The sequence below is a fragment of the Bombyx mori genome, chromosome 4, assembly GCF_030269925.1.
Source record: "Bombyx mori chromosome 4, ASM3026992v2".
Classification (NCBI taxonomy): domain Eukaryota; kingdom Metazoa; phylum Arthropoda; class Insecta; order Lepidoptera; family Bombycidae; genus Bombyx; species Bombyx mori.
In genome coordinates, this window is record NC_085110.1 from 11,270,258 (window position 1) to 11,298,252 (window position 27,995).

Genomic DNA, 27,995 nt, shown 5'->3' on the forward strand with positions numbered 1-27,995 from the left:
AATGGTAGTTATTTAATATGAGATCAGAAACTGGAACAACCCGAGAAGCCACATTCAACACAAAACGAGGTTAATAAACTACCTTTATTACACGTTTAAATCTGAAGAAACCCTAAAATTAGGAAACAAAACCAACAAAACAAAAATTCATACAATTTCGCTCTTCGTGTTCGCGCCAAAGAGTCTGAGATTTTAATATTTTTTTTATTTGGCTGTATGGGCTTTGAACTCTTTGTCCATCCAGAAAGAAAAACGAAAAAAACGTCATAAGTAGTGTCACTGTTTCAGTGCTTTAAATTGTTTAAAACAACAAAAAAAATTAAATACAAAACCTAAAAATTCAAGTAAAATGTATGTGAATAGTTGAAAACGCACACAGTCAAGTATAAATGTTGATTTCCCGTCATTCCACTAGAGTTTAATCATGTCTGATAACAACAACATGAACTTAGACAAAAATCTTGAGGATTTCGAAATCCAAGAGGTTCTCCGTAATGGTACAGATTTGCGAGAATATGCTCTTCAAATCGACAAAGGAATCATCGAAGCTGAAAAAGCATCTGTTGCGGATTATTTGAGAGAAAGTGAGAATATTGGCTCCCTTCATAATCAAATCGAAGAATGTGACAATATTTTAGGGAAAATGGAGAGTATGCTACTGGTGTTTCAGGTAAATTTATCTCTATTTACCGCATAAAACAGATTTACAACACTATTATAGTTTTCAGCCCTTTGGTACCCACTGCTGGGCATAGGCCTCTCCTTTCACACAATAAAGATAGAAAAATACATCTCCTTGGAAAATAAAATAAATACAAAGCATGTTAGGGAATGCTAGGAAATAAAATATTTATAATAATGTGACTATAGAATACCTATTACCTTTATAGAAAAAAGTCTCAAATAAATGTTAATTTTTTAGTTTTTAGTGCTTGTTTAAAAGGCTTAGGAGTTCGACAGACAGAGAAACTATTATCAATAAGATCTAGTGAACTGAAATACCTCTGACAGTTAACTGAGAACTTTAATTTTAATTTCTAATTGAGTTGAGAGAGTTTGAGTTAATCTTGATACTATATCATACCTAAAGATTTCAGTACTGTGGAATTCCCTGGAATGTAAACATGAACTACAAACAGGTCCTACTTGCCAATAAACTGAAAATTTTGATGTTGAGAATAGCTCTATTGAAAAATGTTGTGCCTATTGTATTCTTTAATGATAACTTTTCTTGTAACAGAATGATTTAGGAAGCATCAGCAATGAAATTATAAGTTTACAAAAGCGTTCAGTGAATATGTCAGTACAGTTATCTAATAGACAAGTGCTTAAGGGACCTTTATCTGCATTCATAGAAGACATGGCAGTGTCGGAAACTGTTATATTGTAAGTGATTGCCTGGATTCATTTATCCACTTTTATGGATTTTAATTGTACTCTATTATATTTACTATTACATTCCAGTGGTATCAACAATGTTCCAGTTACCGACAAAGAATTCATGGTGCAGTTGGCAATTTTAAACCAAAAATTAAATTTTGTAAAGGAACAAGATTTCAAAGAAACTAAAGCTTGTCATGATGTCAAAGACGTTTTGGAAAAATTAAAGATAAAAGCAGTGTCAAAGATAAGAACATATATTTTAGAACAAATATATAAATTCAGAAAACCAATGGCAAATTATCAAATACCACAAAATGCCATGCTGAAATACAAATTTTTCTTTGAATTTGTATTGACCAATGAACGAAATGTGGCTCAAGAAATTTGCAATGAATATATTGATACATTGAGCAAAGTTTATTATTCATACTTCAAGTCATATGCATCAAGACTAGATAAATTGAAATATGAAGAAGCACCCAACAAAGATGACTTAATGGGAATTGAGGATGGATCTAAAGGAGGATTCTTCCAGAAATCTAATTTAAAAAATAAAAGTACAATATTCACTATAGGGAATAGAGGTGATGTTCTGGCCCAACAACTAGAAGCACCCATTATTGTACCACATGTTCAGCAAAAAACAAAGGTACAAAATACAATATTACAAATTTCATTTGGTTTCTCGTTTATAGAATCAAGTGATTAAAATCTTTTCATTCCTAAATAAAATATGAAATTAACAACTTTAAAATATTTATTGCTTGCTGTATGCATATCATTTTTTTAATGACACTATATTCATGTTTTGATCCACTTCTTGATAATAAATAAATTATTTTCAGTATTCATATGAAGCCTTATTTAGAAGTCTTCAATATGCCTTGGTAGACAATGGTTGCAGAGAATATCTGTTTACCACTGAATTCTTCCATGTCAAAGGAAACCATGCACAAGAGCTCTTTGATAGAATCCTCGGTAAAACATTGTCCGTGCTTGTAGTGAGTAAACCATTAAAATTATGTACATAAATATTTATTTCTGGAAATTGAATAGTCTGAATTGAATTGAATCATCTTAATTTTTTATTTTACAGAAAAATGTGGAAAACTATGTAGTTGAATGTTATGATTGTTTGGCACTATTTCTTTGTATCCAATTAATAAACAGATATAAGTTAATGTGCCATAAAAGAGCAGTTGCGGCTCTGGACAGGTGAGAATTCATATTAAGAAATGTATCGACACTGACAAACCTTCATTTAGAAGGGTAAGAGCTAATATGGCAAAGAGTAAATAAATATAGGGTTAATCAGCCCTGAGGCGACACTTGTATGTCATGTTCGACCCACCATAAACCCACTCAGTCCTCAAGTCTCATCTTGACTTTAGTGTTTGGTTGAAACTTACTTCTGCTTAACATAACAGTTCTATGTTTGAGTTTGTAGTTTTCCTTATCTTAAACCCAATGCTGATGAGGCCCGTCTCTCCGAATTACATAAGCCATAGAATACTATATACATTGTGAATACCAGACAAGAACTGGCTTTTGATATTGAATGCATATCAATATACTAGTTTTTGCCCGCGACTCCGTCCGCGTGGAATAGTTACTTTGGAATAACGCTAAATTTTACTCCCCACTTCATTTATGTAGAAAGTAACAATATTTTGGAATTGTAGAATGTTAAGAAGCTATTGAAACCCTTATTTTGAAACATTTTTTATTGGTGCTCCACTTGTATTGATCTTACCGTGATGTTATATAACCTTCCTTGATAAATGGGCTATCTAACACTGAAAGAATTTTTTTAATCCAACTGGTAGTTTCTGAGATTAGCGCGTTCAAACAAACAAACTCTTCAGCTTTATAATATTAGTATACAAGTAGATTGTGCCAGTGCTGTTCATTTTGAGGGCTGTAACCATGAGATGATGAAACTGAGAAATCACTCATCATAACTGAATGCATATATTTTTAATATCTATGCTGCCCATTGAAGAGTTCCTTATTCAGAAACCAACCCTCAGCGCAGCAACACCATGTAACGATAAAATCTAAAATACACACATAATAAATGCGTACAACAAAATCTCATATCTATGCTGTGTACCTTTGAAGAGTTGCTTTACCTAAAGCTCATTTTTATGGTCATTGCTTACCATAAAAATACTCTCATCACTGAAATTGAACCAAGAAGTAAAAGTTCAACTCCGTATGATAAGTAGAGGTTTAATTTGCTACATTTGACCCAAACACGCAGATAAATGTATATACAGTAAAAGGTCCTTATTCACAGAATATATGTTTTGTAAGTTTTTTTTCCTACCTATGCTGATAGCCTTGAGAGGCTATTTCAGCTTCTCCTTGACGTGTAGGTGAGCTCACGGGGCTCAAACCGGGAGTGTTGCTAACACTGGCCCTAACAAGAGCAGTACTTCGCACAATTTACCACCGGATCGGAAATGCGACTCACTGAGAAGTTCCGGCGAGAAACTCAGTGGGCTATGTCTATGGGTTAATTTACTTCGTCGAGCCTTTCGTCGCGAGGACTGGTGCTTGAGGTACCTAAAAGCACCGCTAATGTATCCGGAGGATCCGTAATGAAGTGTGTTTAGGGCGACGTCGACTGTTTACCATCCGGTCCACTGGATCGGGTATTTCCGTAAATATGCTGCGAATACAGAAACCTTGAATAAGGAAAAGTACGTTTACAAAGGATATATATCACGCACACCGTGACACGAGAATTTTATAATATATTAGATCTTATATAGAATCTTGAATAATCAAAAAATTTAACAAAGCCCTGAAAAACATCTTAACTATTTACAAGGACTTGTTCCTAAAGTTTTCATTGATCAAATAAATTAATTATTAAATAAATAGTCTATTAAATAAAAACTATGAAACAGAATGATATGCTGTAAATCTCAACACCACAATTTTTATGTCAGTTTAAACGCTAAACTAATTAATATTCGTACGTATGTTGTTGCAGTTACTGGGAATCATTATACAACACTTTGTGGCCTCGGCTACAATATGTATTAAAACTGAACATTCAAAGCGTACGGGACTGCGACCCTTCTAAACTGTCAAACAAGGAAATGGGACCGCATTATGTAAATATTTACAATTTAAATTTCATTAGTATAAATTATTTTGCTTTAGATCTGGATTTATTGCCTACAATATAATTGGGTTTAATTGTATTAATACACCTCTAATTATTTTCTCTGCATTGCCTACGGTTGACTGGTAGAGAATGCCTTAGGCTTTTAGTCCGCGAATGTGTACAAATACATAGTGTAATAAATACAAAAAATATTATTATAAATTTGCTATGTTTCAAACTTAGTATCTTAAAATTGTGTAATCATTCCAGAAATATTCGTATATAAATAAATTGAAACAACTGTCATTATTTGAAATTATTTTACGATCTCATCTCGCTACGATGACGAAACCTTGAAAGTGGAATCTGGAATTCACAAAACTACATTTTTTTCACATTAAGAGTTCATATATGTAATAAATAAGTATGTTATATAATATTTATATAAGTCTTACATTCGTATTATTCATAAAGGAGTCCTAAGAACCTAGGTCATTCATAATGTTAATAACTGTAAAAGTATGAATTACTTGAAAACTTTCATTTTACAGATAACACGAAGGTACGCCGAATTTTCGGCAGCTATGCTGAGCCTCAGTGAACAATTCCCGTCTGAAGAACTCAGTAAACTTCTGACTGTACTTCAGGATGAAGTCCATTGTTTTTTACTTAAAATGGCTGCAGAGTTCCCTCAAAGAATACAACAGCTTATATTTTTAATTAATAATTACGACATGGTCCTCAGCATATTAATGGAAAGAACTAGAGACAACACAAAAGAAGCAGAAAGCTTCAGGGAACAATTACAGGGAAGAAGTTCAGAATATGTAGAAGAGATTCTCAGTCCACATTTTGGTGGAATGATACAGTTTGTCAAGGAATGTGAGCAATTGCTAGATGGTGATAAAAAGGCAGAATTAGCCGGATTAGAAAGAAAATCTCTATCCCTTGTAGCATCATTCAGTTCGGGATGGAAACAAAGTCTAGAAGAAATACATAGAGAAGTGCTAGTATCGTTTCCAAATCTAGTTACCGGGTCAGGTCTGTTGCAAATGGCGTTAACGAATTTCGTTCAATATTACCACAAATTTGTAAAACTTTTAACGCCCAGTGCCCGTACTCAATTAGTTAATATACATGTGATAATGGTAGAAATAAAAAAATATAAAACAAATTTTTAGAATCTTAGATTTCATTCCGACATGAGATCATATACATACACAAATACGTGATGATGATGATGATGATGATCATTACATGTAGTTGTTTATTTCCCAAATGGACGCATAAAATCAATCGAGTATTTCAGCACAATCAGTTTTAATGAAATAGTATTGCAATTCGAGCACTTGACATCATGTATATGACCTCTAATATATGTTTTATTTGTGAACTCTGGATTTTGTAGTAAATATATGTTTAATGTATGTATTACATACCATACATATTACATACCAAACCTTAATTATTCCTCGAATGTTTCCAACATACTTGTCTCCGCGATGGACATCTAAACTACTGAACCGATTTTAACTACCTTTTTTTTTAAATATGTGTTTTGTTCCAGCTTAGGTCCTATGATGGTTTTTATTTCGATTAATGCTCGCAATATTTATTAATTAACAATAAAATTATTTCTTATGTGGATTATTGTTATTAATTGTAAGTTTCATAAGTCTAAAACAGATGGCGCCTTAAACCAATTTTTACAGACAATTATAATACTGTCTGAAAATAATATGTCATAGATGGCGCTGTGTTAAAAATACCAACGTTTCACATAAGCTACAATTTAATGGCAACACCGCGTGTTGTTGAGGCTAAAGTATAAGTAAAATTCATTTCGTAGTAAACGCAATACAGTGAAATCCAATTGTTCTTACTTTGTTAATTTTTGGTATTAGCATAGCCAGCCACGTGTTATTTAGAAACAAAAACGTTAGCCACAGCAACGTGTGGCCGAGTCTGCTAGTATTAATATATTATTTAATAATTGGTGGCTATTAGAACAATGCTACGGTTAACTAAATAAACAAGATATTTATGAAATGTTTTATTTTCATCATCTTAAACCTACTCTGAACTTAAACAGAAAACTACAATCACAGTATTCAATCATAAATTGATAGGCCTCCATAAAATTCTTGTTAAGTGGATAAACAAACACAATAACTATAATGTTGATTTTGAAAATTTAACCAAAAGTATATATTATTGTAGTTTATTTAAATGCAAACTTGAGTTATGGGCCTTAGCCTAAATAGATTTACTTAAATAAAATTAACCTCACAGTTCTGTACAGTATATATAACTTAGTAATAAGATCACATTCCACTATAAAACTGTGAAACATTATCAACATTACAACTGACAACACAATTTATACAAGAGATATATTTACGGTCAAATGTAATAAAATAGCCAATTAAACTACTACTCACACACTATTTTCAAAACAGTATATTTTTCTACTATCTAATTTTGGCTAATGTAATTTTCCATGTTCTTAAAGGTTTCGACTTGACAAAGTCTCGCAAAGCATCTTCTAGTTCGGGTGAAATAGTTTTTGGTCTCCAATCAATTAGAACTTTGATAACACGACACTGATTATGTCTGTCCATATACAATAAACTTTTGACAATTGCTTCTTTTAATTGTTGTGATGCTGTAAAAATAAATTAGAAAATAATTTATTATGTGCATATCTTTCAATGTTTGAAAAATATTTCTAAGCAGTAGACAGTGGCTCAGCTGTGGGCTCTGGCATCTATACGCGTGAGTCACCACTATCCGTAAATTAGATTTTATACTTGTCTACCTTTAAATACAAAAAAAAAGCATAAAAATATAAGACTGATAAAAGATATACGTTGCTGATCGGCAAATATAAGTTTATATTACGTAAAATAAACATGATGGTAACTACCCCTGGGGGATTACGATACAATATCACCAGGAAGTGCGCTAATTTATAATATAAATTTCGCGGCTCAACCGCAACTAGTGTTATATGTTTTCAATCTAGACATCACAAGGTCCATGCCGCCACCTACTTCAGACTTCAAGACTGAATTGAATAGTAATTATGCAAAGTATAATGTTTGCAGGTTTGATTTCTATTACAAAATTTTATTCCTGTAACATGTGATACTTTGATTTCGACACAGGTGAAATAATTCTACATTATTAGTCTTTACTACGTAAAAGCTTACTTACTATTTTGTTGGAACATATCAATAAGTTGATTCATAACAACTTCACAGTGCACCTTCATATCTGCAGGATATGGCTTCATTAAAGGCCCCAACATTGACAAGCAGAATTCTTTCACTCTACTAGGAACATTTTCTCTTTCTATGATGGGCAGTAATATTTTGTTAATTATGTTTTTTTGACACCACTTTGTTCCATGTCTTTTAGCGAAAATTATAATTGCCATTCGCAGCATTTTCTTTTCAATACTTAGAGCTGTAAAAATAAAAATACAAATGAATTTACTTTCATTATAATAACCGGCAAACTTCTTGAGCATTTGTTGACGTAGTGGGGGTAAGTTTGCGCATGGTACACTCACGTGCAAAAACATTACTTACTCTGCGTCATAATGCTATTAAATTATTAAAATCAACATATGTATTTATTTATATATTTATTAGAACATCAACAAAACATATAGGTTAGTAATTGTAATAATTTAATCTTGGGGTAAAATAGATATTCCTTCTATTAAGTCAAAACTAGAGCTGTTGCCAGGTCTTGGTTCAGTTAAAGCGAAGCTGGTATTTGTAATTTTTTTTTCGTTATCATAATCTTGACCATCATCATCATCACTGTTTTCATCACCCGAGTCGCTATCATCGTGATGAGTCGACATAGGGCTCATCGGCGTAGTTTACAACTCGGTCGATTCGGTCTTCTTTTTTGTCTATAATTAATTATTTTTTGAAGATATTCGATTCGTAGTAATCGAATGTTACTTTTTTCATTTACCAGCTTCCGATTATTTTCTGTTCTTTTTTCCATCTGAAGCCTAGCTCTTTCATAATTCGTCGTAAGCTTCATTCCGAGCCATTAAAATTTATATCTTCTTTAAATTTTTCGAAGCCTTTCTACGGTACGGAGTTTCGCTGCTTGTTATGTAGTTATTATGATTACATCTTTTTATTACAGATTGAACGAAACTATCCATTCCGGTAACTTTCTTCTTCCCTGATCTTTTCTTACCCGGAGTCCGAAACTCGGCGAGCAAGCCAGAGCCTTTAGCTTCGTTAATAATGCACCTAACAGTACTCACTGATGTTTTTGTTGCTTCCGAAGTCTGTTTTAATTTTTCCATATCATTCTTCCCCTGTTTTATAATGAAGCAATATACGTCGTACACAAATTTTCTACCCTTTCTTTTAAGTACTACACCAGTTTGTCACGGCATAGTGTATGTTTTATAAAAAATCAACAAACACTCAACAAATAGCAATGGCAACAAAGTCCACAAGCAATTATAACAAATAACTTAACGATTAATAACGATAGACTTTCCACTGTACGCAAGTGTACTTTTGGGAGCATGCGAAATGAGGGCGCGGTGCGGGACGCAAGGTTCGAGTGATCTACCAATAACGCGCTCGATACGATTTCCTCTGCCGTCGCGCCTCACCCTCACCACCAAAGTGATCTAAAATTCGGTTCTGCGCAGTCAAGGTCATTTGCTCAAGAAGTTTGCCGATTACTATACAACATATTATATTTCATAGAAAATAATTACGGTTCTTACAGATACACTAATTTTAAAGATCGCATATTAGTTTTTAGTTATTTGATTCAAAGTTTTAATCTGGTTCCAAAGAGTTGCACTTACTTCTTATTTCCATTATTGAACTCTTCAACATTTCCATTATTTTTGGCTCATTCCATTCTGTTACTTGATAAAAATATTTTCTATGTAGAATACTCCTAATTTCTTGAACTCTATTAAATTTGTCTTCACATTTATAGAAGTGCAGCAAGTACACCAAACAAGTGACCAATGGACTTTTTGCTAAAAAAGGAATTTTAGTTTAGTTTTATATATTTGATGTAGATAGTCATTACTAAATGCATAATGAAAGGAACAAAAACTCCCTTGTAGTAAGAGCAAGAAATCTATAAAACAATGCTTCTTACCAATTCCCATATGAGCTAACGGTAAAATGAGCATCCAAACATCAAGACACTGTTTAATTAATGGTACAGCCTTAAATTGCATACAATACATAGCATCCATTATAAAGACCCTCAGTCTGCTTTTGAATTTGAAGTATCGACAAAGCACTGCATAGAAATGTGCCATACTTTCTATAACCACAAATTCTGGGGTACGATTTAAAGCGAATAACGTGAATTCTATATTTTTCAGAAGGTCCTCTACTATGTCTGTTGATGAATAGCTCATGTTCAATTGTGAGATGATATAAAGTAGCACTTGTTCTGATTGGGTCATAGGTGGTGCTGGTGGAGAATTTACTGTTTTGAACAGCTCAGTCTTACGATCAGGATTCTTTAAATATTTAATTAATGCTGATATCAAATGTTTTGTGTCATTTTTTTTCAAATCCGCAACTAATTTATCCATTGCTTTCTTTGTTTCATTTGCAGGAAGCTCCGATATTTTTGCTATTCCCTCTTCAATCTTTTTAACAATCGGATCAGAAACAGATTCTGAAAAAAATCCATATAAATTATACACATATTGATAACATATAACAAAACAATTCAAAATGAATTAAATGTGTATCAAAGTGAAGAATTCAATTTTGAAGTAAACCAACCTGGTATTTTCTTAGCGCAATATCTAACAGACTTAACTCCATATTTTTGTATCATTTTACACAGTATGCTTTCTTTAGGACTTGGTTCATTGCACTCTTCTACATCCTTTGTCATGTCTTCTGTTTCTGAACTAAAACTTGACACCGCCTTATTTACACTTTTGTGAGATTGAGGACTCGTAACAAAAGATTCTTTTACTATTTCTTTTTCTATTAACTCTACACTATGTACTTGCTTAATACTTTCAGAGGCATTTGAAATATCAGATTGTTTTTGGAATAATTTTATGTTACTAGCTGAACTACGTAACACACGTTTGCATGGTACAGGTTCAGTATTTGATTTCTCATCAGAATTTTGCCTTGTCCGCTTTCTACATAAATTAGATAAAACACAATTTTCTTCATTTTCATTTTTATCATCTTGAAATTTACTGTTATTCTTTTCATGTTGTGCAGATTTAGTTTTTACAGAAACTTCTTCTTCCGTTGTACCAAAGCTTTTACTACGACTTCTTGTTATGATTAGTTGTGGTTTGGTATATTGTGGTAGATTATTATCAAGGTTGATATCAGCGCTACATTGATTATCTGCTTCTATGTGTTTTTTATTTTCTTGAAGTGTACTTGTTTCATTCGGTGGTATAGTCTTTGGAATATCTTTATTATTACTACTATTTTCAATTTTTTCTACTGGTTCTGTGGCGCGATTTTTTGCTTTCAATTCAGCCATTGCTTTAAGTGCTTTTTCATAAACATCTTTATTATTCAATGTAGCTGAAGAATCTAAATCGGTCACTATTCTTTTTATTCTAGGTATCAGTACTTTACATGGTTTAAGTTGCAATTTTTTAGCTAGTGGCTCATTAGTTTTTATCTTACATTTCGGCAACAATTTTTGTTTAAGCTTATCTAGTTTTGTCATTTTTCTTGATTTAACTACTTTACGACCTTCCTTTATCGGGGAAGGTTCTCCAAAATAATCACAGATAGGTTCCGTTACATTGACCCCAACATTATTATCTATGATATTCTGTATGTTACTGGGATTTTGATTAGATATAGGACACGTTGGTTCTCCATTATGTACTAACGGAGTCTGATCATGCACACATGTTGATTCTACATCATTAGAATCATTTATATTTTTATTTTGGGCAACACAAACATCAGACGATTTAAGAATAACTCGTGGGCTTACCTGACGTACTTCAAGACTTTCTCGTATCTTTTTCTGTGTTACATTTTGAACACATTCTTGTATAGAATGTTCACTTTTGTCTGTGTCCAATTCATTTGTTTTATTATGTGATTTTTTAAATTCTTTATCTTTGGGATTTATTGCAGTTTTCGGTGGCGAATTAAGAATTACTAAATCACTTGCTTCAATATTTATTTCATTTAAATCTTCCAGCCCTGAAGGTTTCTCAGGTATTTTTGGAAGCTGTCGATTCCTGAGTAACAACTTGATACTCATTACTTCTTTTGCAAGTTCGGCAATACTGGCTTGTAATTGTTTATTTTCCTCTCTCACTAGAGCTGCATCTTGACAAACGCTCACTGATAGTTGCTTGTGAGAAACTTTAGAAACATGATTGATCGTGGATTGTGATTTTGTTGGGGTTAATGGGATAGGAGTTATGAGATTGTGGTCCATTCTCATGGAACGTAATATCATATCAATTTCATTATCATTGCAATTATCATCTTGAATGTTAGTGCTGTTGTGTAACTCCAAACATTCTTTTTCTTTGTTTGCCTGTTCTAATGCAGCATCTGTTTGACTACTTAAAAGTTGTATAGGATTATTACTTACATTTATTGACTGAATACATTTTGGACTAGTAGGTGTATTTTTACAATTACTGCATTTTGTTAGTGGACTCAATGTTTTATCTGAATATTCTAATTCCAAATTTGTTTCGGTATTCAAACATTTTCTAGGGCTTGTATAAACATTCGCTGTTTGCTTTCTGATTGGGCTAGTCGAAACATTTCTGTGTTCAGTTAACAATATAGGACTTAACGCCTTATCTGCTTGTATTAATTCTACATTAGTGTCGGTACTATAGGGTCTTATAGGGCTAGTCATAACATTCATTGTTTTCACTCGGTCCGGACTAGTTGATGCATGTTTGTGATTATTAAGCTTTATGGGGCTTAAAGCCTTATCTTCATGTTGAATTTGTAAGATAGTATCTCGACTAAAATGATTTATAGGGCTTGTAGCAACATCCGTGGTCACGATATGGCCTTCGCTAGCATGTATGTTTTTGTGGTTACTGAACATGACAGGACTTAAGGAATTATCTTCTGTACCCGCATGCCGGAGTTTTTCAGGACTATCAAATATTGATCGATTTTTTCTCTTACTATCATTATTTGTCGTTTGCAGGTATTGCTCAAATTCAACAGGACTAGTTGATGCTTCCACATATTCTGTAAATTGTATAGGACTTGAAGCTGTATTTTGCAATCTCTTTGTTTGTTTGTTTGTATTGGATCCATCACTTAAAGGACTATCATTCATATAATAATCAGGACTGTGAAAGCACTTGTCACTATCTGAAAATGCAAGAGATGATCCGCGTCCTGCATCAACACTAATAGCATCATTACATTCAGTAGTATCATTCTTCACAATAAGAAAGTCACGTTGAACACATAGTTTTTTCGCCACGGAAATACTTTCTGATTTTAGTGCCTGAAAAATAAAATTGATATGGTAAGACAACAAAATTTAAAAAAATCGCTTTGAAATGTATGACTCGTTTTTGTAAACTGGAAAATACACAAATGTATGCACACACGCCTCTCTTACCTAAGAAGTCTAACAAATATACCCACATGTAAATGCAAGGAAATATAATTAATACTCACATTTACTTCATCGGTTGTATGGTCTATATTCTCTGCAGCATCCATCGGAGATGAAGGAGCTTCATCATATGAATCATCAATAACACTATCATCATCATCAGATTCATGTTCACTAGTGCATTTATGTTTTTCATATGTTTTTAATATCAATTTACTTTTTTTATTTAGTTTTTCTACAATGCAAAATTATTGTGAATAAATACATTTTAAGGCAATATTAACATTTGTAAAATACCTTTGTAAGTGCTTTTCCAAGTACCTTATCAAATTTCAATTATGTAGATTCTTAATTGCTATTAATATAGTAAGAGACTGACCAATCAATCAAGAATAGGTGAAATATTTAAAGATCCTGTTTAATTATGAACATGCATTTAACAAAGTACTTTAGAAATCTTGTTATTTTAACAATATATAAAATATCTAATACTTACTTTTTCCTAATATAATATTCCTAGCCAGGCACATGTGCTTTAACAACACTTCATTGTCTTTCAGTAATGTTGAAATTTTTTTTTCATGTTCTTTTGAATTTGATTTCAGTAACCCGCTTTCTATTGATAAAGATTCAATTTGAGTTTCTTGTTCCTTTACTAACATCTAAAATTGCAATTATTACATACTTGTAAATGAAATCATAAGGTTAACCAGTGACGACTATTCACAATAGTACAAGATTGAGACCTTAATCAACCTTCTTTCAAATTGAAATGTATTTTATACAGTTAACTCTTAATTAAAGGCAACATGTTATCTCCTCTAGTCTAAAAAAGCAACACTTTTTTAAATTGATATTAAGCTGATGGAAATTCAACTTCCTCGAAGAGATATAACATTATACCACTGGCAATGTATTTCCATCTGACAAGTTTAAAGTCCATGGGTATGTCTTTGATGTTATTTCATGTGCTTATAATCGATTAAAATGAATTGATTAAACATAATAGGTAAAATGTTTTATTTATATACTTAAAACTTAAAGGTTAACACTTAAAGGTTTTGATGCTGGCAATATTTTTCCCGCAAAAATCAAAAAGCTTGTTTTTCAAATTGAGTTACTTTTTTAAACTACTTATGTAAACTGTAGTGGCGCTTATTTGGAAGAAAGTAAATACATATTTATTTATGACAAAATTAATGTACTAAGTATTTTTCCTCTAATCTATTGTCCGCTTTGGGCCTGGAATGGGCATTCCCCTTTGACAACAAAAGAGTATGCATGTGTCTGTGTCCAATACATGGTAGTGTGTGTAATGTTTTCTTTATTGATTTAATGTATCTTTTATGCATTATTTAAAAAAAATATTAGCATTGTGCGCTTCTTCTCTATATTCTCTATAAGTGTAGAAAATTTCATACTCCTCCGTCCGCGCAATTTTCGTAAAAAGGGATACAAAGTTTTTGCTTCACGTATTAAATATAGAGATATGGAATATACAAGAAATGGAAATTCATATTTTAACCGTGAAGCAGTAAAGCATTTCGGTTTGAAGGGTGGGGCAGCCGTTGTAATTATATTGAGACCTTAGAACTTATATCTCCAGGTGGGTGGCGCATTTACGTTACAGATGTCTATGGGCTCCAGTAACCGTTTAACACTAAGTTGGCTGTGAGCTCGTCCACCCATCTAAGCAATAAATAAAAAACTTAGAAACAAATCTCAAGGTGGGTGACGGCATTTACGTTATGGATGTCTATGGGCTCCGGTAATCACTTAACACCAGGTGGGCTGTGAGCTCGTCCACCCATGTAAACAATAAAAAACTTTGAGCAAGAAAGGATATTCTATACGGCAAATTGCAAAAAAGGGCGGTGTTTCATGTAAAGGTGTATATTAAACTCTAACACGAAAACGAAACACTGGAGTAAATCAAGACAGGCAGAGATCTGGACGCCCCAAATCTACCACAAAGCAGGAAGATGGTTCGTTAAAATATATCGAAACCAAATCGACGTTTGACTGCGCCCCAAATCGCCGCTATTTCAAATGAAACATGAGAAAAGCCAATTTCATTTAAAACTGTAAAGAGATGTGTACTGTGGCTGGACTCAGAGGATGCGCAGCAGCCAAAAAACCGAGACTAACTAGTATTCATGAGAAAAATAGACCGGAAGACTTGAAAAAGTCCTTTAGACGGACGAGTCCAAATTTCAGATTCTGGATCGTGTCTCGTGGGAGACGTGTTTTGTGCGCCGGTCAAAAAAAGAAACGGTTTCAGAAGCGTGTATTGTGCTTACTATTAAGCTTGGTGGTGGTAGCGTAATGATTTAGGGATGTTTTGGTAATGAATAAATAATGGCCGGGCCATTGGATAAAAAAATACGGCAAACTGAATAAAGAACATTATCTGGAAATACTTCAGTATAAATGCGATCCCTTCTGGAATTAATTGGCCAAAATGTTGTTTTCCAATAAGACAATGACCCCAAACATTCAGTAAAATTTTGTCAGAGGTTCGACAAACAGTTATGTCGTCAAGTTATGAAAATATGTCCATCACAGTCGCCAGATCTCTCTCCCATCGAATTAGTATGGGATGAGCTGGACATAAAAGTTAAGAATCCATAAGTCCATCAAGCTCAGCAAAGTTTTAGAAATAATTACAAAATGAATGGAAGTTAATGGTCTCCGAATATTTTAGTACATTGATCAAAAGAATGAGTAAAATTTGTATACAAATAATTAAAATTTAAAGGGGACATCTTGATGAAGCAAAAATTTTAAGAAAAGTATTATAAGTTATTATTTATGCACTAAATATATTTTACTACATGATAATTTAATGTTTCTTTCAGATTTAAGTGTAATAAATAATGACTTATGTGTTTTAATGACATTTTTATTTAAATTCCCTTAGCATTTCCAAGCTTTTGAATGGTAGGATATGTGGCAATAGCCCTAGTATGTTATGTTTATTTTTTCGTAAACTGTATAAAATATATTAAATTATAGGAAATGAATAAAATATCTTGTGAAAGGCAAATCATTTGCCTACACTAGATACTATCACAATCTTGCCTATTTCTGTCAGTAAACAGTCCATTATGTTTTGAATGGTGAGGCACCTTTCATCAAATACATATGAGACTTGATTTCCTATCGCCAGCTGTCGGTCTTAACATAATTATAGTTACTTGCCTGGAGTTGATGTGTTAAGGATGTTGCAGCGGCATACTGATTTTCTGCTTGAAAACATTTACTTTCAAGTCCTTTGTTAACATTCTGCAAGATCTGCATATCCTGGAATATTATGTTCACTTTTGTTATTCAAAGTTAAATATATGCAATTCATAAATATTTATTGCTATGTCAGTTATCATGTACATTAATAAAAATAAGTAGCTGTCATACAATGTTTAAGTGCCTTTATATTAAGCACTACAAGTTTTTTCATAATTTACATGAGTGGATATAGGGGTTATATACCATTTTTAAGATTTTTGAGTTTATACATTGAATGAAGATGCCATGTCCCTATAAACCACATTAGACCTTTATACTCCAGATTTAAAGACTATTTTTAGAAATTGCATGTTATGAAGAAGTTATGTAAGAAGAAAAAGTACAAGTAACTAAAGTATGTTGCCCGTTTTCTCAAAATTAACAAATTGTATCGAATCCCCTTCATCCACGCATGTCTTCGATTATAAATTGAATTAAAAGTGACAAAAATTTACTTACATTTTCTAATTTAGAACAAGTTTCCATTGATTTCCTATAGTCAATACATATCTGTTTACACTCTTCTTTCGACGTGAGGAGGCTCTTTTCTGTTTGGTCCAATAGATCTTTTTTTTCATAGTACTTTTTTATTAGAGAACTGAAACAAGATTCTAATTTTGAAACCTTACAAATAAAAATGAGAATATTATTAATGGATTTATAATAAAATTAGATTGATGAATAAGGATATTGACTTCAAATGTTTCCTATATAAATCTGATATAAATAAATTAAAACCTAAAGCCAAGTAATAGATTAAAAAGATCATTCTGGTTCTCCTCTAATTGGAATTGGTAAATGCTGAGCATTACAATGCATCAGGCAGGCTGAGACCTTTTGTGTAATCTCTACCCACTTATGTCAGTCAGTGGTCAGTGCAGTCTCGTGTCTAAGTGCACAGACTTACTCACTCCATCTATCCCATTTGACACTCCTAGATCAGTTTCAATCCATTTTACCCATCACTATGAGTCTCCCCAAATTGTTATAGGGTTTTCTTGCTAAATGATCAAAATACTGGAGCACATTATTAAGGCATATGGTGGATAGCCTCTGGTAAATTTTCAGCTCATTGAAGATGGAAACGCTCATGTTTTAGTCATAGACGTTAAAAAGCATGGGTAAGACAATGTATCCCTGGCACATGCCTTTCTCAAACCTGAACTCTGATGACTGTGCCGAACTGACCACTACCGATCGTTGTCTGGACAGTGTATAGAGTCAGTGATGGATTTACACCTAGGCCTGTTAGGCTCGAGCCCAGGGTGGCATGATTAGAGGGGCAGTAAGATTTTTGAAATGCCAGAGACAAAATAGTATAAGCGGTCTCCTTTGAAAAGGAGATCAGATTAATTTTGATAAAAAAAATGTAGTTATTTTAAATTTAAAATAAAAATATTGGATCAAAATTAATAAAATTTATTCTAACATTAATGTAGGCCTGATAAACAGAGGCTAGGGCGGCATCAAGCCTTAATCCATCACTATATAGAGTATTTCTCAGAAATGATCATACTGCAAAAAAAGTTTTAAAAGTCAATTCAGAAACTTTTCATTTCATTTAATGTGCCAAAGAACTATATTTTGTTAAAATTTCCTTATATTTCATTAGATAAAAACTATTTCACAGTGATTTATTATAGGTAAACAGTAAAATAATTAAATTTATTTGATCAGGCAGATCAGTTGTTCAGTGAAGTTAAAAAAATATTGTAAATGGAATACTTACTCTGTGGCTATTGTTTTCTTTTTAACTATTAAAATGGCTTTCCTCTGCTTTTCGAACTTATTAATCTGAAAATAAATTTATCATAAAACTATGGAATTTAATAACAATTTCAAGTAAATCTGAAACCAAACAGTGAATTAGGGTTAATCAACTGAATATTTTTGGTTGATAACAAAATAATAATAAAAATTTACTTTATTACAAATTTAAAACGAAGCCGTAGTTATTGTTATTTAAATGTAATTGAAATGTAGTTAACATTTCATAAAATGCAGTTAATTCATGGTCTTTGTTGACATTCGACAATTTACTAACAAAATTAGTACATTTTTAATGTAACTTGTGTGGTTGTTAAAACTTATAAATGACAAACTCAATAACCTATGATGTCTTTTGGTTTTGGATATAATTCTCGACTTAATGTAAATTAAAAAAAAAAATATTATAATAAAACCTGCATGGAAAAACTAACCTGACCATCACTCGGTGTCGTTGGATGAAGAAAATTTAAATCAAAATCGAACATTGACTCATTAAAAGTTGAAGCCATTTTAAGGAACGGTTTTCAGTGAATTTAACTATAAATTGTCACGTTACCAACATTTTAAATTACTGAATTTTTTGGCAAAATTGTTGTGGAACGAAAAAGACCGGCGCGCAAACATAATACAAATGACATTTCTGATTCGTATAACATGTGTCAAAAGAACCAATTAGTAGTCCACTTTTTCAACTGGAAATGCGTAGGTATCACACATACCATGCAGCCCAATCTTTTGTATATTTTTTGAATTTATTTTGGTTTTGAAAAAATATGTGGTACTAAATGAAATGGAGTCGATTAATTTGACACATTAATCAATTCGGATGAAATTAACGGATGATCGGATGATCTCGTTGATGAGATGATACGAGATGAGGTCTCAGTAAAATGGTAAAACCAAAAATTTAAAAAAAACATAATATCACTTTCAATAGGAATACATAAACTTTTTGATCAGATTTGATCCTTCTCACTCAAACTCACAATTCACTACAAAACATTAATTCATTGTAGATCAGTATTTCGACAGAACGACATAGCAATCACATTTAGCACCGAACGGTAGTGTTGTAATCGCCTCAATTTCAAATGCTGTCTATTATTTATGTAAAAAATACATAGTGGGTCTGATAAGGAAATTAGAACAATAACTTTTGACTTTGATGATTCGTCTCACACAGTAAATAAGACATTGTTTGTTTTCATAAGAAATATTTTCGTAAAAAAAAAATGATAAAATCATCCTCCGAAGTTCTAATTATGTCGAAATAACAGATAGCCATAAAAGACAAAACTCCCTTAGTTTGCTTGTTATACTTGGAGGTCTTCACTTTACCTGTTTAACTAATAATTTATATTACAACTATGTACATTCTGCTCGCTTTAATGGCCATTATATATATATTTTTTTATTTGATAACTTGCGTTCTTTTTATGTAAATTCCAATATTTTTACTTGGGAAAGTTTTGATTGCCGTCTGATCTCACCATTACATTTAATTCGTAAATGATTATTATGCAAATCAATCAGTTTTCATTTCCCTTCTCTAAAATAAGACATGGTTCCAAATATTTTAACTAGGTATGTATTCTTAGCACGTCCATTTGTCCAAAAAATCGAATAATATATAGTATAGATTTACGAAGACGAATCTCTTAAATAAATCAACACACAAATTGTGACTTTTTGGCGGGAACGCAAGGATTGTAGTTGTGTCATTTGTTTTATTTTTCTATTTAGTGTTTCTTCAGTTTTAAATGTATAGTAACAATGGTTTATTAGCTGTTTAATATCTGTGAAAGTGCAAAAATGTGGGAAAATAAAACAAAGCCACTGGATGTAACTTCTCGGGATCCTCCAAAGAGTCTACTGAAAAAATCTCAGTAAATGGCCACCATTTTACTGAGATTATATTTCATCCCATATTATCTCATTTCATTTCATTTAGTATCATCCCAGTTGATTTCTCAAATTAATCATCTTCTTTTCATTTCATTTCATTTCACTCTATATTATCATTTTTCATATAGATATGAATATAAATTCAAATAAGACATGACCTAAAGGTTTTATTTACCAGGTCATGAAATCCCTTTAAAAAAATTGTGTGTATGTACCTATGTACCTATGTAGTATGTAGGTAGTTACATATTAAGTGTATAATCAATGGGTAGTTATGTACGGTACGTTGAAAAAGGGCGGGAACGTCAAAATAAATAGGCGCTTTTTTCAAGTTAATTTTAATTTATTTGGTTTTAGCCCTTTTTTACGACATTGTTTCTTAATTTTTCACTGTGTTAGAGTTTAAAATTATATTCCATAAGTGTGTTCCGTATTAATGGACGATGACGACAGGGGTGAGGGCTTCAGCTCCGCCCCTGTGTCCGCTCCCAAAATAATGGGAAAACGAAGATTGACCTCATCTGAATACGACGAAAGCCGCAAAATAAAAATGACTTTCATTAAAAATAAGCGCGGTCTTTTTAAAGACCACCATGCTCTTTATGAAGACCTTACAAAAAAAGAATACCCAGTGCTTCTTCAGTCAAGCCTCTCGCAACCAAATAACAGAGTCCCAATGGATCTGTTAAGAATAAACAAATCTTTAAAAAATGTTCAAGGGGTACAGTATGTCAAAGCTGCTGGAAACTTTTTTGCTAAAGTTTACTTTGGCTGTGCTCGGGATGCCAACGCTTTTTTATTAGATGTAAGCTTTATGGAGTTAAACAATTGGACAGCAAAAATACCTTACGATAGCATTGAGAGTCAAGGAATTATTCGAGCTCCTGTGGAATTAGATGAAGAATCTCTTTTAGTAAATTTAAAAGCTTCATGCACAATACTTGGAGTAAAAAGATTTTTCAAAAAACAAGAGAATGGAAGTGACAAGCCACTGCAAACTGTGCTGGTTACATTTTTGGCGTCTAGCCATCCTGATCACGTCACATACGAGCATATTTGGATGCCTGTTTCGGATTATATTAGACCTGTGTTACAGTGCTTCAAATGCTACAAATTCGGACATGGAAGTGGTGCCTGTAAAGCCACTCAAGTTTGCTCTATTTGTTCAGGCAATCATTTTTATAAGGAGTGCAGCACTCCCAACATCTTCAAGTGCTCCAACTGCAGTGGACCACATTCTGCAGTTTCTTACTCTTGCTCAGTAAAGGCAGCCAAGGTTGCTGAAGTTAAAAATAAGATCATCGGCAAGCAAACATCATATGCAGCCATACTAAAGACTCCTGTTATTAAGAACCCCGTGACCTCTTCTGACATACCTATATCTGCGAAGACCCCTCAAGGTAGGGCTTTAATTTCAGACATTATAAATTCAGAAATTGTCATCAGAACCATTACAAAAACTTTAATAGAATTGTTAAAGAAAAAGGATTCTAAATCCCCTTCTGGACCTATATCAACTCAATTAATTAAAGAAATGCTAGTAACAAATTTTACATCATAAATTATGGATAGTTCTACTCAATCTTATATGCATAATTCTGTTGGTCAGTTTAATATCATTCATTGGAACTCTAGAAGTTTATTTCCTAAATTAGATCAACTTAAAGATTTCCTCAGTAAACTTGACAAGTGTGTTGATATGATTTTATTCAATGAAACCTGGTTAACTTCACATAAAATCATCAAATTACCTGGATTTAATGTTATAAGAAGAGATTCCAACCACCCACATGGTGGGGTTGCTATTGCATTACGCTCTAAGTATAAATTTAAAATAATAGACACAATTTCTCAATATCATTTTCAAAATATTTTAATTACAGTTTACATTAATAATTTTTCTTTTGACATTCTATGTGTTTACATTCCTCCACCACCAAATGGTAAGTTCACTATTAATTTATTGAAAGATTCATGTTCTAAATTTGTTTCAAATAATTATTTAATAATTGGTGACTTCAATGCACATCATGCTTCCTGGAGTTCAAGAGTCAATGATAGAAGAGGTAAAGCCCTTCATGATTATGTGGAAAGTTCTGAGTTAGTTTGTTTAAATGATGACACAATCACAACCTTTGCCCCATTTGGTCAACAAGGAAATGTATTGGATCTAGTATTCGCTTCCCCTGCTCTTAGCTCTAGTTGCACAGTTTCTGTCCTTGATGATTTGCTCAGTAGTAATCATTTCCCACTACTTATTGAAGTCTTTAACGATGCTTTTCTTCCTTCCCATCCTTCCTTTGGCCCGACCACCTCTTCAATAAATCAAGTTGATACACTAGATAATACCTCTTTAGCTAACATAAATTTTAATAAGATTGACTGGTCAAAATTTAATAACTTATGTGAAAGTGAGTTTTCAAGTTTTAGCTTCGCTGATAACCCTCTTGAAAATTATAATATGTTTTTGAGTATTTTACATGACATATTAATGACTTTTGACAAAAAGTGTTACTCGCACAAAAAACGGAATTGTTCCAAAGCTGTTCCTTGGTGGAATGCTGATTGTGACCGCGTAGTTTTACAAGCCAAAGTTGCTTTATTATCGTACAAGCATTATCCAAATATGGAAAACTATATTATTTTCAAAAAGCTGGACGCTTTGAAGAAAAGAACTTTATATGAAATAAAACGTTCAAGCTGGATGAATCTTTGCTCATCATTCAATCGATTGACTTCGAGTAAAATTATTTGGGATCACATTCGTAGATTTAAACACGCTAAACTCAATCATATTTCTTCGTCTTCAAGTTTTTTTCAAAATCCCGCTAATGCATCTTTGTTTTTGGACTCGATAACTGGTTCTGAGAATGAAATTTCTGAATCTAAGTTAAAAGATTTTTTTAACAGCCACGGAAAACCGGAGGCTCAATGGATGGTAGATCCATTCTCTATGGGCGAATTTGCGACTGCGTTAGAAAATAAAAAGGAAACCTCCCCTGGTCCTGATTTCATCCCTTATAAAGTAATCAAAAATCTTCCCCAGTATGCTAAGGAAATTTTATGGCAAATATTTAATGATCTTTGGCAAAACAACTGTATTCCTTCGAATTGGAAAACTCAACATGTAGTACCGATTTTAAAGCTTTACAAGGATCCCAACTGTATCAATTCTCACAGACCCATTTCATTAACTTCTTGTTTTTCGAAAATTTTCGAAACTATGTTAAAAAACAGGTTAGAGTGGTTTACTGAAAATAACAACTTAATACCAAGTACTCAATACGGATTTCGTAAAGGTAAAAGTACGATAGATAACTTAAGCTGTTTGATTGGCGATATTAAAAATAACTTCCATAATAATCAATTTACATTAGCGGTATTTTTAGATATTAAAGGGGCTTTTGATAATATAGATCATTCCTACCTTATTGAAAGTCTACATTCTTTAGGCTTTCCAGGACATGTTCTGTTCTGGCTGTACAATTTTCTGAACAAGCGCTCTATGTTTTTGAAAATTAAATCTAGTTTATTTGGTCCTAAAATTTCTACTAAAGGTACACCTCAAGGTTGCGTTTTATCACCTCTCATATTCATACTTAGTTTAGTACGTTTCATAAAGAAAATTCCAAATACTGTTAAACATTTATTTTTTGCTGACGATCTTGTTCTCTATGTAAACTGTAATGATATTAAAAGTGGTGAATCGGTTATGAATAGTTGTTTGCGTAATATTTACGATTTACTTACTAATTCCCTAAAGCTTGAGGTCAATATTTCCAAAAGTTCTGCAATTTTATTTTCCCAAAATGGATTGCATTACCCTAAAGTTTTATACAATTATGATATTATTCCTGCTCAATCTTTCGTAAAATATGTTGGTCTTTCTCTAGATTTTGATCTTTCGTGGAAAACTCATATTGATGTTATTTGTAAAAGAGCTGAATTAGGTTTGAATATATTAAAATCGCTAACTGGAGTAAAATGGGGAGCTGATCCCAAAGTTTTAAAAACTATTTACATTGCAACAATCCGAAGCCATTTCGATTATGGCAGTATGTTCTTTTCGGACGCGAATTTTTCTATTCTTAGGAAATTAGATATTGTGCAAAATAGAGCATTACGAATAATTACTGGTGCTATGATGTCGTCTCCAATTAATTCCTTGGAAGTTGAGGCTGGTATTGTTCCTCTATACATACGAAGAAGTTTTATAATAGATAATTATTGCCTTAAGCTTATTAGCCGTGATAATCAAGTAACTTACAGGTATTTGAAGTATGCAAATATTCCAAATTATAATTTAATTCCGCTTCATAATTCTTCATCCATATCCAGTGCCATAACGTACTTGAATTTTGAATTTCAGGATGTGGTATTTTGGTCTACCCTATTGCCTTGTTTCGAATATAACTTTCATGACATGTTGAGAGATGTGGCTATTGATCTAATCAAGTTTAAAACTAAAAATGATTTTCTGGAGTTCCTTGAAGATAAGACTGATTTTGTTAAAGTGTATACAGATGGCTCTAAAACTAAAGATAGAACTAGTTTTGCATTTTTTGATTCGTCCATGAACATAGGATCAGTTTATAAATGTAGCAATTTTTTCTCTGTTTTTTCGGCTGAAGTACTAGGCATTATATATGCTTTAGAGCACATTCGAGTAAATTATTCTGCAGGGGACAAAATTTTAATTCTATCTGATTCAATGAGCGCCTTGCAAGCTCTTAAAAATAAATGTATTAGTGCATCTGTAAATTATTTAATTTATAAGTTAAGAAGTTGTTTGAGTTTTTTGTATTTCAGAAATATATTTGTAGAATTTTGTTGGGTGCCAGGTCACTCTGGTATTGTGGGTAATGAATTTGTTGATAAATTAGCGAAATCTACAAAAGATATAAATATTTCCGATTTTAAAGTTCCGTACTCTGATTTAGTTTATTCAATTAAACAAAATATGATGAAACGTTGGTCTAATTACTTGTCTAAGTCCAGAGAAACGAAAGGTAAATGGTTAGCTGAAATAGTCCCAGTACCTAGTACTAAATCTTGGTTTGATAATTTTAGATTCTTCCCGGGAAGAGCCTTTATATCGATTATTTGTAGATTACGTATAGGCCACGGCCATTTTCCTGCGCATCTTTTTAGATTAAAGTTAAGTGAATCAGCTGCATGTACTTATTGTATCTCTGGCATGTGTGATCTAGATCATATTTTTTTTAATTGTCCTGAATTCAATCAACAGAGATTATTGTTTAATGCATTATGTAAAGACACAGGCTTAAAATCTATTCCTAATTCCATTCAAGGTATTTTAAAGCTTCCACAACTATTCTCAATAGTGTATAATTTTGTACTTCACACTATAGGACGACTATGAATGTATAATTCATGAATGTATCATAGGTCTCCTGCTTATGTGCAAGTTTAATTATTTTTTTATAACGACTCATGTTCTTTTTTGTTGTTTGTTGAAAGAAAACTTGTATTTTTTTATAGTAAGTTCTTGCAATTCATTTTGTCATTAATTTGTTGTTTTCAATCATTTGTAATTGTTTCTTGGTTTGGTTTGTTTCTTTTATTTGTGTTTTTATTGTAAGTTCTAGTTCATGTTCTATTTTTTTGTAAAATTAGCTTAAGCTGATGGCCGTGTTGCCAATGCTTTCAATAAATAAAAAAAAAAAAAAAAAAAATGTACGGTACGTTTTTTGTTTGCAAACATGCGCATAGCGCTTCTTGTTGGATGACCAAATCAGATAGCGGTACTTTGGATTTGGTGATCACGCGATTAGTTTAAGATCCGTTATTAACTAAATTATCAGGTTTCAAGTTTACTCTAAATTTAGCTACATTTACTACATCCTAAATTAATTTGAAGTGATAAAACCGATATACAGGCATAAAATCCTGACATAATTCGTGCCCTTGGTTCTTGGATCATCAAGTTCAAGGTATGCTTAATTTTAAACGTAAAAATTGCTCCAGAAAAGTCTTTGTTTATAGAGATAATAATAATATGGTAACATCACAAATATTAGTTAATTCAGTTATGTTGTAATTCATAAATACTTTTTCATTGATTTGAATTTATAGTTGCTTTAATTAAGAAGAACTTTAAATGCGGTATGTACATAACGTTACTAGATATGATGATGAGTCAGGGAATAATTAATTTAGGTGATAAAACTGAAAATAAGCAATGTTATAACTTTTTTTTTGATATTTTCAGATGGGGTATTTGAAAAACGAAAATTCGTGCAACAACCGAGCAAGTTTATATGACCGCATTAAGAAACTGTTAGTATCTTATGAATGGAGTGACTGTAATTTTTGTGTCTCAGGAAAGAAATTCAAAGCACACAAACTAATACTAGGTATCAGTAGCCCAGTTTTTGAAGCTATGTTGTATGGTCCACTTTCAAATAATAATGATATTCATATCCCTGATATAGAACCAGAAATATTTCAGCTAATACTTAATTATATCTATACAGACAATGTAGACATAACTAGTATTGAGCAAGCATTCGACCTACTGTATGCTTCAAGGAAATACTTACTGGAACATTTGACTAAAACATGCATTGAATACATTAAAGAAAACGTCACCATTGACAATGTCATTGAAGTATTGAATTATCCAGACTACATGCATGACAAACAGCTCACAACATATGCTGTGAATTTGTTCTGTGCTCATGCATACTATTTATTTCAAAGACATATTCAAGTCATTAGTCCCCTTTGTTTGAAGACTGTACTCCAGAGTGATGAAATAAATATAACTGAAAAGGACCTGATAAAATTTATATTTGAATGGGCTGCTAATTATTGTGAACAGGAAAATATTCCTATAACATTTGAAAATAAACAAAGGATACTAATAAATTTAGAATTATTTGATTTATTACGTTTCAAGACTTTGTCCGTAGTTGAATTGCATGAAATATATTCAGACAAGATAATCACACAGTATGAATATGAAAAGATAGAGAAACAAATTAAGAATACTGCCAAAACAAACGATAATGATGCAGAAAATGCAGTTTCAAACATAAGAAGAAAAACATTGAAATTGCAGTGGTATTCTTGTTATCGGAGTTCAATAAGATCTATGGCTCCTATTATTATAGACACACCAAACTTCATTCTGAATTGTCGTGTAAAAGCTAATAAGTCTGTATTTATTAATTCACTCTGTGTCCCAACTCGAATGGCACCAGCAGTTTATGTTCACAACAACAAAACAAGGGTGTATTCTGAACAGCTATCTGTCTCGATCATGTGTGAATCAGATAGTAGTATCATAAAAAACACCAATTTCATGAACACTGTAGAATATGATACTGTTGTAGATATTGATTTAAATGAACCCTGGTACCTACAAAAAGAGATGTGGTACAAAATAAGTTTCACTTGGCCTCACAATGTCCTTCCCACCTATACATATGTAGTAGAATTCAGAGATAAGTTTTTGAGGTACTGTGGTCATAAAATTTTGTTTGAATTTGATGATATGCCAGTGAATACGGGTACTAGTTTTAGTGGTAGTTATCTTGCAGGATTAAAGTTTTGCTTGTAACTAAATGCTACAAAATTACCTCAGTTATCAAAACAAGTATTGTGCAATTAACACTGTACAAGGTGATAGGGGTATAGAAGTAGTATTAATTTAGTTTAAGAGTTCTGGTAATAAAGAAACTACTGATGTATTAATTTCATTCAGCGTTTTTTTGTACTAACAATTCTAAAGACTAAATTGTGTATTGCCTTCTTCATTAATTTATTCTTAATTAAATTCACAATAGGCGAATCTCATTAAATTAATTTATAAAAATAAAACATTTGTACTTATTTAATGTTCATTATTTACGAATTATATTGGCATCCTGAAAATATGTTTTTCTTA

At 32.2% G+C, this 27,995-nt stretch overlaps 3 protein-coding genes and 1 long non-coding RNA gene across 11 annotated transcripts; 2 read left to right on the plus strand and 2 right to left on the minus strand.

The window, feature by feature from the left end:
• The first annotated feature begins 247 nt into the window (after positions 1-247).
• Positions 248-6,550, plus strand: LOC101744187 (vacuolar protein sorting-associated protein 52 homolog). The gene is made up of 7 exons (XM_004930946.5): positions 248-670; positions 1,241-1,386; positions 1,465-2,032; positions 2,229-2,384; positions 2,480-2,598; positions 4,385-4,508; positions 5,053-6,550. Exons 1-7 carry the CDS (start codon positions 425-427, stop codon positions 5,680-5,682), a joined length of 1,989 nt encoding a protein of 662 aa, XP_004931003.2. The 5' UTR covers positions 248-424; the 3' UTR covers positions 5,683-6,550.
• Positions 6,540-18,750, minus strand: LOC101744334 (uncharacterized). Of its 5 annotated transcripts, none has more exons than XM_062668255.1 (12): positions 18,332-18,531; positions 18,138-18,202; positions 17,838-17,923; positions 16,868-17,006; positions 16,325-16,426; positions 13,620-13,739; positions 13,186-13,358; positions 10,306-13,009; positions 9,662-10,195; positions 9,357-9,536; positions 7,718-7,969; positions 6,540-7,166 (listed from the first exon to the last, which is right to left on the minus strand). In XM_062668255.1, exons 5-12 carry the CDS (start codon positions 16,380-16,382, stop codon positions 6,973-6,975), a joined length of 4,215 nt encoding a protein of 1,404 aa, XP_062524239.1. In that variant the 5' UTR covers positions 16,383-16,426; positions 16,868-17,006; positions 17,838-17,923; positions 18,138-18,202; positions 18,332-18,531; the 3' UTR covers positions 6,540-6,972. The 5 variants fall into 5 exon arrangements, with proteins under 5 accessions (XP_062524239.1, XP_062524237.1, XP_037877834.1 ...); XM_062668253.1 differs by having other exon boundaries at positions 13,620-13,785; positions 18,332-18,530; XM_038021906.2 differs by lacking the exons at positions 17,838-17,923; positions 18,332-18,531 and adding an exon at positions 18,610-18,750 and having other exon boundaries at positions 13,620-13,785.
• Positions 18,739-27,940, plus strand: LOC101744041 (kelch-like protein 40a). 4 transcript variants are annotated; one of them, XM_062668259.1, is made up of 2 exons: positions 18,739-18,880; positions 26,316-27,940. In XM_062668259.1, the coding sequence occupies exons 1-2, from the start codon at positions 18,833-18,835 to the stop codon at positions 27,666-27,668; spliced, it is 1,401 nt and encodes a 466-aa protein (XP_062524243.1). In that variant the 5' UTR covers positions 18,739-18,832; the 3' UTR covers positions 27,669-27,940. The 4 variants fall into 4 exon arrangements, with proteins under 4 accessions (XP_062524243.1, XP_062524244.1, XP_004931002.2 ...); XM_062668260.1 differs by lacking the exon at positions 18,739-18,880 and adding an exon at positions 18,924-19,071; XM_004930945.4 differs by lacking the exon at positions 18,739-18,880 and adding an exon at positions 25,784-26,037.
• On the minus strand, positions 21,931-24,455 carry LOC134198788 (uncharacterized). Its single transcript, XR_009972982.1, has 2 exons — positions 23,511-24,455; positions 21,931-22,947 (listed from the first exon to the last, which is right to left on the minus strand). It is a non-coding gene; the product is annotated as an uncharacterized LOC134198788 (long non-coding RNA).
• Positions 27,941-27,995: the final 55 nt, after the last annotated feature.

Bases quoted from the DNA above. Each gene is read 5' to 3' on its own strand.
- LOC101744187 (XM_004930946.5), top strand. From the start codon at position 425: ATGTCTGATAACAACAACATGAACTTAGACAAAAATCTTGAGGATTTC. The intron at 1,387-1,464 runs GTAAGTGATTGC...ATTACATTCCAG, and splicing joins GTGTCGGAAACTGTTATATT to TGGTATCAACAATGTTCCAG. The intron at 4,509-5,052 runs GTAAATATTTAC...TTCATTTTACAG, and splicing joins AGGAAATGGGACCGCATTAT to ATAACACGAAGGTACGCCGA.
- LOC101744041 (XM_062668259.1), top strand. From the start codon at position 18,833: ATGTGTCAAAAGAACCAATTAGTAGTCCACTTTTTCAACTGGAAATGC. The intron at 18,881-26,315 runs GTAGGTATCACA...TGATATTTTCAG, and splicing joins ACTTTTTCAACTGGAAATGC to ATGGGGTATTTGAAAAACGA.
- LOC101744334 (XM_038021906.2), bottom strand. From the start codon at position 18,687: ATGGCTTCAACTTTTAATGAGTCAATGTTCGATTTTGATTTAAATTTT. The intron at 9,537-9,661 runs GTAAGAAGCATT...TTCCTTTTTTAG, and splicing joins GTTAGCTCATATGGGAATTG to CAAAAAGTCCATTGGTCACT. The intron at 7,167-7,717 runs GTAAGTAAGCTT...TTATTTTTACAG, and splicing joins TGATATGTTCCAACAAAATA to CATCACAACAATTAAAAGAA.